The sequence below is a fragment of the Bos javanicus genome, chromosome 23, assembly GCF_032452875.1.
Source record: "Bos javanicus breed banteng chromosome 23, ARS-OSU_banteng_1.0, whole genome shotgun sequence".
NCBI lineage: Eukaryota > Metazoa > Chordata > Mammalia > Artiodactyla > Bovidae > Bos > Bos javanicus.
Genome location: NC_083890.1, coordinates 3,821,248 through 3,836,423, shown reverse-complemented (window position 1 = coordinate 3,836,423; position 15,176 = coordinate 3,821,248). Strand labels below are relative to the sequence as shown.

At 44.0% G+C, this 15,176-nt stretch overlaps 1 protein-coding gene across 22 annotated transcripts in view; it reads right to left on the bottom strand.

Moving 5' to 3' along the window:
- The window catches only part of DST (dystonin), a 519,362-nt gene that overhangs the window by 19,680 nt on the left and 484,506 nt on the right, over positions 1 to 15,176 (bottom strand). For all 22 annotated transcript variants that reach the window (XM_061397801.1, XM_061397789.1, XM_061397783.1 and 19 more), the window contains 6 exons: positions 12,736 to 12,855; positions 10,476 to 10,645; positions 8,814 to 8,973; positions 6,188 to 6,382; positions 5,609 to 5,737; positions 502 to 645 (listed from right to left, as the gene is read on the bottom strand). In XM_061397801.1, coding sequence (XP_061253785.1) covers positions 502 to 645; positions 5,609 to 5,737; positions 6,188 to 6,382; positions 8,814 to 8,973; positions 10,476 to 10,645; positions 12,736 to 12,855 — 918 coding nt within the window. The remainder of the gene's footprint in view (positions 1 to 501; positions 646 to 5,608; positions 5,738 to 6,187; positions 6,383 to 8,813; positions 8,974 to 10,475; positions 10,646 to 12,735; positions 12,856 to 15,176) is intronic.

Below are 15,176 nucleotides of genomic sequence, written 5' to 3'. Positions count from 1 at the left end.
TGGGAACCCTTTACAACACTGGTCACCCTCATAAGGGAAGATGGCCATCAATCACCCAGGCTTCCCTTCACCTTCTAATTTAAGTTCGAACTGGCATCCCCTGAAGGATCATGCATGCTAACTCCACGGAGCGCAGGGTGGAAATAAAAATAGCTAAGATCTTAAATACAAAACGAATTCACTTGGGTGTGCATAGACAAGCATAGATGGCTCTGAAAAACCTATTCTGCAGATATGAAGTGGAGTTGGACAGAAAGTTCTACAGTGAACCAAGTATTTGACTCTTCACGTTTCAGGGACACAGCTGCAGAACGCCTGTAACTTCTTCAAGAAAAGTGGGTGGCAGAGACAGGTAATACCCAGAGGAATGGTTTCACAAAGGGTGCAAGCCTCCAGGTTCCCACAGCCTTAAAGGCATCATCAATTGCCCAAGTGTGCACAGCCCCTCGCCCTGACTCTCACAGCTCCCGCTGCCCTACGCACGGCCTGCGGCGCACTCACCTCCTCGAATCTGGCCCGGATGATGGTTATCCAGTGCTTAATGGTGGTGATGGAGTCGGGGTGGCAGATGGCCAGGATGGCGTCCCCCATGCTGGTGGCTTTGTTGAGGGCGGCGCGCTTCTCCTCCAGTCTCTTCATGAACTCCTGCAGCAGAAACAAAGGCGCACAGGCTGAAACCAAAACTCAGGCAGTGCCCACTGGACTCTCAGAGCTAAACCAGCAAGCAAGAACTTAAATCGATTTATTCACAGCTGGAAATTGTTCACTGACAAGGAACTGAGAGAGGGGAGGAACAGAAATCGGAAAAAGCACCTTCTAACCCACTCTCAAAATCCAACTGCAGGATACCATCTCATGCTTTACAAACACATGATACAAAAAAACACACTCCTGAACTTGAATATATGATAATTATTATATTCACACAGAGGAGAATTGGGACTTGGCCTAAACCTTAAGAGACAGAAACAATATGGACTGAAAAAAAAATGTTCTAGCAAATAAGACAAGGAGGTTAGTGTTTAAAGCAGCATTTACTGTGCCAGGAATGACAGGAATGCGTATCCAAAGAGTGCCAAGGAAGAGAGCGGGCTGGCCGGGAACTGGGAAGGTCTGGGCTGCAGCAGAGAAGCCCCAGCATCCAGGCGGGAAGCAGGCCCGAGAGGCTGGAGCAAGTGGTCTGACAGGGCTGGGCTCTGGGAGAAGCGCCCATCTCAAAGTCTGGTAAAGAGAGCTATCCTCAGCTTCGGCAGGATACACAAACTTCAACAGGTCTGGAGGCAGTCAAACCAACCTGCTTACAAGTATCTCACATGCTTTACTTTTGGCCATCAGAACTGTATCTGTAGATTCATGGATCACAGAACTCACAAAGTGGGGCTGAAAGATGAGAATCTTGGCCCTAAAAAATGTGACATGCCTCCCGAACCCTGCACTGAATTTCAAATACCCACTGACCCCTCTGATCTATCTGGACCGCACACCAAGAACGATTCCTGCCCTGACAAGAGTGGGAGGGGATGGACGGCACCGGTGTTACCCACGCCCGGTAACCAGGGGGTCATCTCAAATCATGGGCGTGCATGTCTAGTGACCTTTCCTTTCGAACCTCCAGAGTGGCCATCTGATGCGTCCTAGGCTGGCATTTTGCTCTGATAAAACAATCCATTTACATGCACAGCTACCAGATGTTAAGGTGCACAAGATCAAGAGAGCGTCTCATTCAATTCCGTGTCTCTGTGGCTGAATAAATGTTGGGGGAGTCAAGGCCCAGTCACTCCGCTAACATGACCTGCTGTAACTTAGTTTACACGGGGGTACAGTTGCCTGACAATGCTGTGCTAGATGTAGGTGCACAGCAAAACGATTCAGTTACATATATACACGTACCCATTCTTTTCCACATTTTTTCCCCATAAAGGTTGCTACAGAGTACTGAGTGGAGTTCCCTGGACTGTACAGTGGGTCCTTGTTGAGTACCTCCTTTATATACAGGAGTGTGCACATGTTAACCCGAGACTCCTAGTGTATCCTTCCACCCATCCTTTCCCTTGGTAACCATAAACAAATGAACTTACGTACAAAACAGAGACAGACTCACAGACTCTAATGACCCACTTTTCAAATACCAGGACCTACTTTAAAAATATCTTAATTTTCATTTAAAGGTGAAAGAAAACAAACTTTACTAGGAAGAGAGAAAAGCAGAGGTTAAGAGCAGCTGTGCCTTTCCAGAGGGGAGCTGACCCAATCATGCACGTTTAACCACTCCCACACTGCAAACCAGGCCCCATGGCACGGTGTGGGCCAGATGCCAGCCAACACAGCGTCCCGGGCTCCTCCAGGCCCGTCTGAGCACTGCTTGGTGGCTTGTGGTCACATGGGAAACCCCGCCAATTTAGAAACTGGATTCTACCGAGAGGGCTCTAGTCCAAGAAATTAAGGATTCTGTTTGCCTTCTATTGGTGAATGTGTGAAGGGCAAGAAAGGAAATGGAAAAGAAAGAACAATGTTACTGTAAAATGCTATTATATTTATAACACTGCATGTAACTGTATGCTAACTTAAAAATATTTAAAAGGAATCTGTTGTTAAAACCACTACCCCAGCCTGGCTGCCTGCCTCCCGTGTTTCTGAGGGCTTCCTGGCCCCGCTGTGAAGGTGGTGACACCTCAGCGGGCGTCGTTCTGCAGGGCACTTATGTACCCGGGGCTTCAGGAGACACTCTGACACCCAAACCCCAGCATGTCAGCGGAGCCCAACGCAGCTGACGGTCAGCACATGGTAACACAAAGCAGATCTTCATAATACTGAACTGAGTCAAAAAAGGATGGCAAACGTGATGTCATTTTCCTACTTATACCGTCTAGCTTCAACTTGAAAAAGTGCATGCGGCATTTGTTTCCTCCAGATAAGGTTATACAAGCTCACATCCCTTTTATGAATAACAAGGCAATATTTCATTGCTACAGGGTAGGCAAACCATCACTGAGAGCGTGAGTATAGTGATTAAAATAAGCAGTCACCATACATGATGGCATCTGTTCTACACTGGAATTAACGATGTGTTTCCAACAAACACAAGGTTACTCAATGGTTATTAAAAAGATCCTTTACAATTCACAGGAAATGCTGACACTAATACTATCAATACATTGAAACAGGCAACAGGCACATGAAAAGATGCTCAACATCACTAATTATGAGAGAAATGCAAATCAAAACTACAATGAGGTACCACCTCACACTGGTTAGAATGGCCATCATTAAAAAGTCTACAAATGACAGGTGCTGGAGAGGGTGTGGGGAAAAGGGAACCTTCCCACACTGTTGGTGGGAATGTAAGTTGTAGCCACTATGGTGAACAGTACGGAAGTTCTTCAGAAACTAAAAACAGAATTACCATATGATCCAGCAATCATACTCCTGGGAATATATCCAGACCAAACTCTAATTCACAAAGACCCATGCACCCCTGTGTTCACAGCAGCATATTCACAATAGCCAAGACAAGGAAGCCACCTAGATTCCACCAACAGATGTGATCCATCAACAGATGGGGGAACAACGAGGATGTGGCACATATATTCAATGGAACATCACGCAGCCAGACAAAGAATGAGATCATACCCTCTGCGGTGACGTGGATGGATCTAGAGATGATCATACTAAGAGAAGTCAGAGAAAGACCAATACCACACGATACCACTTACATGGGGAACCTCAACTGTGACACAAAAGAACTTACTTATGAAACAGAAACAAACTCAGGGACACAGAGCAGACTTGCGGGTGCCAGGAGGGAGGGGGCTGGGCGAGGGATGGAGTGGGAAGTTGAGGTCAGCCAAGGCAAGCTTTTATACATAGGACAAAAAACAGCAAGGTCCCATCATGTAGTACAGGGAATTATATTCAGTATCCGGGGATGACCCATAATGCAAAAGAATGTAAAAAAGACTGTATGTATGTGTGTGTGTGTATATATGTAAAGTATACAATGTACATATTTATTTATAAAATTAATACAACACTGTAAATCAATTATACTTTAATTAAAAAACAGAAAAAACCCTCAAGATACTTAATTTTAAGACAATTAATGAACACTATATCCCAGGGGGAAAATATAACACTATTAGCACTGCAAATTCCTCATTTTTAGAATCAAAGATTAGAAAATAATCTGTTGAAGAGCTCTCTGGACCACTCTTATAAGGGTTTTGCGAGTCCTATGTATTATCACAGGAAAAATCTTGACCTGAAAACTTTGGTCAGAATTTTATTTGGTTAGTTATTTAATAGTATGTCTACTTACATAAACCATTTTAATCTATAAGTTGCAATATAAGTTACTTTGCAAAAGAATTTAAAGTAGCTCTTGATTAGGAACAGAATTGCAGAGGCATAAAAATAAAATTTCAAGACCAGTTATTAAACTACTTGTCTTTCTTACAAAGGTAAAAATTATTAATTTACAATTCTAATGGCGTAATTTTATAGATGTTATACTGCTCAGAAAAGGACATTTCATCTTTCAAATGTGTGTCTAAGTGCAACAAAATTGATCAATTTTGCTCAGGAGCCACATAGCCCCCTAGAAAAAACATGCTTCCTGGAGACAGAAAAACAAGAGTGACTATATTTTTTAATTTATTTTTTATAGTGAAGTATACTTGATTTACAATGTTGTGTTAATTTCTGTTGTACAGCAAAGTGACTCAGCTATACAGATACATATTTCTATATTCTTTTCCATTATGGATTATCCCAGGATATTGAATATACTTCCCTGTACTGTACACCAGGACCCTGCGGTTCATCCATCCTATAAATGTCCAATCCACCCCTCCCAGCTTCCCCCTTTGCACGGAAACCACAAGCCTGTTCTCTATGTCCATGAGACTGTTTCGTAGGTAAGTTCACTCGCATCATAGTTTAGATTCCACATGAAAGTGACATCATATGATATTTGTCTTTCTCTGTCTGACTTCATTTAGTATGATAATTCCTCGGTCCATCCATGTTCCTGCGTAACGGCATTACTTCCTTCTTCTTTATGGCTGAGTAACATTCCACTGTTATATATTTATGTACCACATCGTCTTTATCCATTCGTTTGTCGGTGGACATTTAGGTTGCTTCCATGCCTTGGCTATTGTGGATAGTGCTGCTATGAACATAGGGGTGCATGTGTCTTTTTGAATTACAGTTTTATCTGGACATATGCCCAGGAGGAGGGTTCCTGGATCATATAGTGGCTCTGTGTTCAGTTTTATGAGGTACCTCCACGTGGTTCTCCATAGTGGCTGCACCAACTCACATTCCCACCAACAGTGTAGGAGGGTCCCCTCTGAGTAACTAGTCTTAAAAGATCCACCTTCTATGAAGAAGGCATAATAAGACAGCCACACGTCCATGTGGGTAGGTGCATGCGGACATACCTATGTAAGGATGGAAGATACAGATAAATTCTAAAAACGTACCAGATCTTACACTACTTCTCAGAAAGGAAGATATTCACGCAGCTGGTATTTGCAATCAGGAATTCATTTTCTCTATTTTGTTTGGCTTTCTCACTTATTTTTTACTGAGCATTCATGTAACTCACTTTATGCTGGTCAATGAGAGTCCGGAGAGCATCCTCATCGTCTGGGAGAACACCATGGAAACGAAGCGTCTGCTCGGCTTCTGCCAGCCACTCCAGGAGGGCGTGGACCACCGAGTGGAACTCCTCCGCCTAAGGGTGCACGTGTGCCCGAAAGAGATTCGCAAATATGCTTGTTAGTAGAGTCAAATCTTCCTCTCCATGGAAACAAAAAAAACAAGTCTTACATTTAAACTGATTCATTATATCCATGATTCCCAGGAAAAAGAGAAAGACACATGGTGCTGCATTTTACAAATGTAGGAAAATCTGTTGGAAATGCCTGTAGGAAGAACAGTTCACCACTTTAACCATCTGATTTGCAGGGAATGGCAGCCCATCTTAATGTTTTTGCTGAGAAAAGGCTCCACCAGCACTTTTATGGGAAGATTAGAAAACCTCACTCTGTGAGTCACTGAAATTCTTCGGAGAGGAGATGGTATGTGGGAGAAGGTATGGAAGGATGCTCTAAGAACTTCCTCCCTTGAGTATCCCAGCCGAGACCAGGGGGGTACCGCTGGCGGTGTGAGCACAGGACTCTACCTGGCGCAGGGCAGCCTCGAGGCGGCTCTGCTTGGAGATGGACAGGGCGCACACAGTCTCCCAGCGTGTACTCAGCTCCTGCACCTGGACCCTGACCCAGGAGGAGTCATCCTGGTTGCCCTCGATGAGCTCCCGGGCCGAGCGCTTCAGTGCCTGCACACTGCTGGTCCTCTTCCCCAGCTCCTTCTGGAAGACCTGGGAGCAAATTTGTTAAAACGAACTTTTAATTGCCAAGCCCAAACAGTAACACATACTATATGAAACAGGCACGTGCACCTAACATCATGCATGGCTCTCCAACACCTACGGTTTAACGACTCGGGTTTTCTGCAGAATTTCAGAAAATAAGACAAGTCACACCACTCCTGTCAAGTCCGGGCTTACATCAATTTGATCAACCTTGTAATGCCTTCCTGAGTGAATGTTCCTTCTTAAATAATATGTTGGGTTTAAATACTGGTGGGCACCCTCTTTATTTCAATCCCATGCATCAATGCATCAAATTCAGGCCTTCCCTGGCAGTCCAGTGGCTAAGACTTTGGGCTTCCACTGCAGGGGCAAGGGTTTGATCCCTGGTTGGGGAACTAAGATCCTAACGTGTGCCACATGGTGAGGCCAAATAAACAACCTCCAGAAAACAAAATGCGTCAGACTGTCTCTGTGATTCTTTGTGAGGGTGTTCCAGCTGCTCTGGACTCCGTCACCCTGTGCTGGCCACCAGACTGCTCTCCACCAGCAAACGCGCCTCAGAGACTGACTCGAGGAGAAGGGCAGGGAGCCCAGCGGGGCTGGCACACAGCCTTTTTCCTTCTAACAATCCTCTGTCGCATCTTTCATAGCACCCTGGGCACTAACTCATGAGGACAGGTTTTAGAAGCTCAACCCCTCATCTGTCACCTTGAAGAAAAAGCTTTTTATTCTTCTTTCTCGCCCAGTTCTGGTGCTGATTTGCCAGGGGTTAAAATGACTTCTTTGGCCACAAAATGAACCCATTTCTGACCCTAAAAGTCTGTCTGCAACCAGATCTTTCAAATAACCATCTTCCTTTATAAACTAAAATCATCTTATTTTTCTAAAAAGTCATCACAAACGAACACTACCAAGCACATTTTATCCTTTTGACTCTATCCATGAGTTTCTAGTCTGATACTTGGATCATTCACAAAAGCGAGCCTGTTGAAAATAATCCAAAAACAGCGTGATGAGTTCTTTGCTGACTTCACACTGACAGTGTTAAATGAGGCGTACCCGTAGATAAACACACACACACACACACACACACACACACAGATCCAAGGTACAGGCTCTAATGCTTCCATTTGTGATACGAGTAGCCCAGCGGTTCTGAGTAGACCTTCCAATGCACTCTGCATACGTTAACTTCTTATTGGGCCTTTCAATTGTATTACTAATGCTGAATGATTAATTCATTCTTGTTGACCTTTGGTATATAAAAAACCTGGCAAGTGCCTAGGGGAGTAAATATTTAGACAGTGAGCTTATAAAAACGGCATTTATGTACAAAGTAACATTACATTATTCATTACTCACTGAATGAGTGCCAGGGGATGGGAAAGACTGCATTAATCACCCACAAAACATTTGTCTCAGTATAGGCAAAGCAACATAATTTAAAGCTTTTAACATGTTTGTAGACCTGACTGATGCTCTTCATCTATTCTCTTAATTCCTGTTCATGTTCAAACCTAACAAATTCCCTTCTATGAATATAATGTGATCATGGAATGAGAAAAAGGCAAACAAATATGCAAAACACCAGTTATTTTAAAACTAACAGATAAGATCAAAACAGCATAACCAGGAAGGTGTAAAGAGAACATTTAAAATTAACTAAAGTTTCTGAACTGCAAAATTATAGAGAATTATATATGAATTCAAGTGGAGTGTTGTAACTGTGCATGCGCCTAACAACCCTACAAGAGTACCAGTCCTCATGTTGTTTTCAAGATTCTTTAAGTTTTAACAGCATTTGATCCTAATTGAAGACCTCACACTCAGTATCAGTGGGAGTCTCAAATATCACCTCTGACTTCTACAACAGTATAACATACATATCAGGAGATAGCAAGGAAACCATTTTTCTTAAAGTAGTAATCAAATCCCTGATGGCTCACGCGGTTATCTCATGAACTGCTACAGGCCCAGGGTCAAGGCTAACAGTTCCTGAGAACAGAGACGCCGATCTGTGATGCAGCGCATGTCACAAACATAGCATTTCAGCAACGACCTAGTTCCAGGTCACCGCATGCGTGATTTTAAATTGCATCGCACAATTACTTAAATGCATTAACTAAAGATAATAAAACATTCTTATAAAGCTCTTTAAAGTGGCAGACAATGAAATCACTTCCTAAATTCTAGCAAGGTATCAGATGTGGAAATGTAAAACCAAAGTATTTCACTGATACTAAAGCAATTTTCCTGCATGGCTTTTAAAGCGGACTTCCTGATTCTGCTCAGAGGCGTACGTATTTCAATATTAAAGACTATGACGCAGCATGACACACAGTCTCTAGATCTTAAAAGGCTCAATGAAGTAATTACAGTTCCCTCTATATTCAGAATAATCAGACGAGATAAAATAACATGTCCCAGATAATCATACCTTGTGATTATCGATCAGATTCATCACCAGATCGATGTCTCCATGGACAGGCTGGTCCTCGGCCAGCTGGGGCTCGACCCTGTAGAGCCAGTCAATGAGGGCCTGCAGGGCGTCCGTGAATTGCCCAGAGAATAAGAGGGCTTCCTCCAATTTGTTTTGTCTGGCGGGAAAAATGGAAAACAATCAATCTGGGCAACAAAAAAGCCACCCTCTAAGAACGGAACATCTAAAATCCATCTGCGAAGGCTGGGCAGACCTCAAGAGAAAAAGGAGCATACTAGGATTGACTGCGGTTTCTCTGCTTTCCTAAAAAAATAACAAAATTTCTCTCAAATTTTCTTTTTTATCCCTTAAATACATGGCATCTATTCCAGGAAATGTCCCTCATCATCACCTCTGGAAATCATGGACCCTTTGCTTTCGTCATGAAAATCTGCCTTTTCCATGAAAAAATGTACATTTTCAGGAGTCACGCAGTACGTTTGAGTCTGCAGAGGTACAGTTCCATGGATTTAAACACTGTATTCACGTAACGTCTGTATTCATGTAATGTCATCGCAATCAGGACACAGTCTATCACCCCAAAGCCCCTCAGCTGGCTCTGTGGTCACCATGCCCCACCGCTAACGCCTGCCACTCAGGCGTCTGTTCATCACTGGGCCTTTCTGTCTCTGCAAGAATGCCTTACAAAATGCTGTGAAATCATTTAGAGGACATTGCAAAAAGCTGTAACCTTCTGAGACTGGAGACGATTTTAAAGATTTTTTTTTTAAAGTAACCATAAAAACGTGATGAAGCTCCTAGAGTGAAATATATAATAGGCTGTTTAATTTGGACACTGACAAAAGCAATTAGACCAACTCTGGATGAGAAACTTGAAAGCATTCATAAGCAACATGAACCTGCCTGCCAATGCAGGAGACACAAGAGGCGCAGAAGTGATCCCTGGCTCGGGAAGATCCCCGAGAGAGACACAAGAGGCGCAGAAGTGATCCCTGGCTCGGGAAGATCCCCGAGAGGAGGAAACGGCAGCCCGCAGCAGCACCAGTGCCTGGAGAATCCATGGACAGAGGAGCCCGCTGGGCTGCAGTCCACGGGGTCGCACAGAGTCGGACACAACTAAGCGACCGAGCACACGTGCGTGCACAAACTCTGCAACCGCTATTTTACTTTCTCAGGTGCTTAAAAACTATTCGAAGCTTTGGGTTTTTCCTGGTTGATACGTGAGGAAGAGGAGGCAGGAGACAGGAAGGGGCGGTGGGGCCAGGCTGGGAGGACGCTGCTGAGTGCAGTGAGGAGCCCGTGTCCTGGTCCACACTCGAGAGCCGGTCCCTAAGGCTATGGGCAGGGAGGCCCCAAGAACCCACTCTGCTCTAAGCACACAGGTCGGCTGGGATGTGGGGATGGGTGTGAGGAGGACAATGGCAGACCTGGGGGCCAGTCCCATGGCAGGGGCGGTGGGAGGCGCAGAAGGGGAGGTCATTTTGAATGAACTGAGCCCTTAGAGACAAACAGTAATGGACAGCAACACCTCCAGGGTGAGCAGGTGCTCTCCAGGCGCAGGAGGCACGTACTCAGGGGCCCCAGCCCTCCCTGCAAGGCACCAGGCCTGGAGTCCGCCGGGTCCAGCACGGCGAGCGGCCGCCGTCGGGAGCGTCTCACCTCTCCACCGACTTCCCGCAGATGGTGTCCCACTTGTCCCGGAGCTCACTCAGCATGTCGTCCAGCTTCAGGTTGTCGTCAGCCAGGGTGGTCTTCTCCTTCAGGGAACGCCCGGTCCTACTGGTGGTGTCGTACACAGAATGCTTGGCTCCGAGGGATTTCTGAAACTCCTACGTGTTCAACAAGAAAACAGTGCGCATGTCTACTCGGGACCAATCCACAAATGGGTAAGAGACAGTGAAAAACCCCGGACAAATAAGCGGAGACACGGGCCATCGTTGAGTCAGGCGCTGCAGCGTGCACAACACGGGAACACGCCAGGGGAGAGCAGAGTCTTTACACTTTCAAATGGAAGGATTCACTTTTCGCAGAATCCAAGTGTCTTTCAGAGCACCTACCATTACCACAAGAACAGGTTCCAAGCAAAACCAATCCTGAATCTCATGTAGATATAAACTGCAAACAATATAAACAGTGATGATAAAATGGAATTGCTAATAAACTATTGAGAGACCCAAGACAGTTTGGAGAGGAAAAGGTAGCTAGTACTCAGAGCAATTATGACTTAAAGTCCAGAATGACTTTATTTTTGGCAGTAAGTTTCCCAGGTGGCACCAGTGGTACAGAACCTGCCTGCCAGTGCGGGCAGTGTAAGAGACCCAGCTTCTATCCCCGAGTCAGGAAGAGCCCCTGGAGAAGGAAATGGCAACCCATCCCCGTATTCAGGCCTGGGGAATCCCATGGACAAAGGGGCCTCCTGGCAGACTACAGTCCATGGGGTCGCACAGAGTCAGACACGACTGAAGCAGCTTGGCACACACTCATGTACTCATTCCACTATCTATTTTTGTAGTTTGTTTTCTGTTATTATTATTTTTTCCTGTTATTCATAATAGAATGCTAGATTTAGAATCATGGTATTGACATATGTGTTTATCTCCTCACACATCAGATACATAACAAATGTTATAGCTGAATACAGGACAGAGTCAACATTTTTAAACATATCCAAATGATAAAGAGAAAAGACTTCTTTTAAAACTGGCTTAATGTACCTTGTATCCTTATCTCAGAGAAGAGTGACCATGACAGGTCATACTAGGAAAAAGAGAATCTAATAGGGTTCTGCACACATTTGTATGCCCAGGACTTCCTATGTTAAATATGTAACGTGCTTTCATCAGACTTCATAATTCCACGTCTATGCTTACGTTCATATCAGGCAGTCGGTCTACTCTGAGCAGGGCAGGGAGGGTGCTGGTCCCTGTTTCTGGGCTGCCAGTGCTGGAGGGGCAGCTCTTGGGAAGATGCAGAGGGGCCAGCAGGACAAGCCACTCGCAACCCCTCATCCAGCCAAAGAAAGGGCCCCCATGATCCCAGCATCCCGACCCCTGCAGTCAGTAACACCCATGAATGGAGCCACCAGCCTGGATAAACACGATGGCTAGAACTTTATGATGACGATAAAACTTACATCAACCAATTTCTCACAGCCTTTTAAAAATTATCATGTTCCAAGCAATGATTTACATGTAAAACCTAAAATTACAAACCCGTTGAAGGAACATGCTCCTTCAACACACATCCTCACCCTGAGGGCTGATGATCACATTACAAACAGAGTAATATATAGGAAGACCCAAATTAAAAAGTGCTGGGGAGAATGGGGAAGTGGTCTTTGAATGGCATGTGATTGGATATATACATTAGAAAATACAAAAAATGTTGTTTCCATATCTTCTTGTCTGCACAGGGAAGCCAGTGACCATGTCCCTTTGAGGAAAGGGGTGAAATTTCACACACATACACAATAATACCAGCTTAGGATGAGGCAACCAATTTTCCCCACTGCACTGTTTAGAGCAATCTACATGGCAAAACGTTCTTTTCAGTACACAATTATCTTCTGCATGGCTATGAAGGAAATGACAAGACAAGGCAGTTGTGATAAACTGAGGTACCAATGTTCAACCTCTGGAAATCCTTCATGTATTATTTTAGATAGTAAAAGATCCAGTTTTAATCTTGTGTGTTTTCCTTTAACAGCTAATCCTGGAATCATAATGGAATGATTCTTGGAGAGTAAAGATACTACTGCTCTTTGATCAACAAGAAGGGCAAGCGGTTTTAAATTTAGTATGAATCCACATTGGACAGCCTTTCTTCTCTTGTGATGAATAAACACGCAATCAGATAAGAATTTCAAAGTGACCTTGAGACGTACAATGACACAATGTGCTTCCTTTAGCTGCCCACCCACCTTATGCTGTGCCAGTTGTGTTTTGATTTTGTCTGGGTCGTTGGCAATTTCCAGTTCAGAATCCAGAGACTTTTCTGACTCTTCCAGCCACTCCATAAGCTTACTCCAAGCGTCATGGAACTGTAAAAGAAATTCACATCTTTGTCCAGTCGGGCACACTCACTAGATTTGAAATCGAATACATTTTTAAACAGAAACTAATAGTAACAGAAATGTAAGAAATTATTTATTCAAAGTTTTCCTTGAAGAAGAAGGAGAAAGAATATTTTCATCAGCAGATTGCAAAACATCTTGTTAATGCTTCTGTGGTCACGCCCCACGGTCACTTTGTTACAACTCATTCAAACACAGTCAGCCTTAACAGAAACAGAAGTAGGGCTTGAGGAGGCAGGGAGATCAGGCAGAACACCCCCAACCCCTTCTTTTGCTTAATAACTAACTAAGTATAGACCAGCATGCTTTATGTTATCCCATAGGTCTCTCCTATTGCTTTCATTTTATTTTTTTTCATTTGGCTTTCTGAATGCTGTTCTGATTGGAATCTAAAATATGACACAAATGACCATTCTACAAAACAAAACAGATTCACAGACAGAGAACAGACTTGTGGCTGCTGAGGGGGAGGGCGAGGAAGGGAAGAATTGGCGAGACTGGGATTAGCAGATGCAAACTGTTACATATGGGATGGACAAACAATAAGGTTCTGCTGTATAGCACAGGGAACTCTGTTCAATATCCTGTGATAATCCATAATGAAAAAGAATATATATTTGCGTAACTGAGTCACTCTGCTGCACAGCAGAAATTAACCACAACATTGTAAATCAACTATACTTCAATAAAATAATAAAAAACAATAATGTAGGCTTCTGCTGTTGTCTCCTGACAGATCTGGGTTTACTTCTCAGGTGTTTAATTCCTATGATAAGAGAGGGGGACAAAAAGGATAAAGTTTGTACATTCATTTTTAACAAAAAGGGGCCATTACATTCCTATTTAATGCAAGGACAGCTCAGTGTCTTTCTTGTTGCTCTCTGAACCCTCCCATCAAAGCCTGAGCCTCCCATGTTGGCTTTATATGTAAGAGTGCCCACCGTACCTGAGTTCTAGCGAAACAGAATTCTGTCTGTCTTCAACCTTGAACTATTCTGGTGCTATATACACTGAGTTGGCCAAAAAGTTCGTTTGGGTTTTTCCATACGATAGTATGGAAAAGCTTGAATGGACTTTTTGGCTGATCCAATATTTGATTTCAGCTGGTACTGTTTCTGGATACCAAACTGGGAAACTGGTTACAAATTATTTCTTCTAAGGAACTCAAGGGAACAGAAACATAGCAAAAACTTGAGCAATCAAAATATAGTCTGCTTTCTATCAAAGAACATGAACAGTGAAATAACAAAAAGACTTCTGACAACAAGCTCAGTGACAGCACAAAATGGCAAGGCAGCAAAGGTCCAGGGGAGACCATCTCGTTAGAGACCTCTCCCCAGGCCCCTCCCCAGGAGTAATCAACTCAGCAATGAAAACAGAGAGGCCAGAACAGCCACACAGATTGCCCAAGTCAGAGAACTGCAGCCAAGATCTGAGCCAAATGTGAGATACCAGAGTAAATATATAAACAGCTGACGATGATGCCGGGCCATCTGCAGACAGCACAGCCTGTAACAACCGAGCAGTAAGTACGAGGACATAAATGTACACGTTCTGAGACTGGTTCTGCTCTCAAAACTGTTCTGAAGTCACTCAAATAGAAGAAACAACATCCCTCTGCACGGAGAACAGTACCCTTACATGTTTAACTGAACAAATTGAGAAAATAAGATGGACTCAACAGAGAAAGGTGGAAGACAGTGGCCGATCGGCAACTGATATCCAAGAGGCTTTGGTGATCAGACGTTCCTAATTCAGAGTGCGTCCAGTACAGCCGATGGAGCTGCACAGGCGGGAGGAGACATGGCAGGTCTGGCCTGAGTGCTGTCCTACAAAAACATCCAGGCTGATTCCATTCCAGAGACGCACTTATAACATGGAACACACCACACTTCCCACTCAAAAGGAGACACGCGGCCTGTAATCCTATCACAATTCAATTTGTCATTTTGCAAGCCTTTAAACATGTTATGCTGACTGCTTGAAATGCTCCAACACTGGACTCCCAGGTCATCTACTGCATCACCCAAATGAACCTTGTTCCCCAAATAACCAAGCCCAACACCAATGCCAGACAAATGCAAATGAATGGGTTAGAAAGAGTCATGATAAAGATGTTATTCCAAGAAGTTCCTAGTAAAAAATCAAAGCTATATGCCAAGTCAGGGGGGTGCATCTTCCTTCTTCCCTGGAGTACAGAAATGTATCACTGTACTTTTCAGCGTTCAGTCTAGAACAGAATATTAACGACAGATAAAGGAAGAAAAGCTCCTTGTGAGATTCTTTAG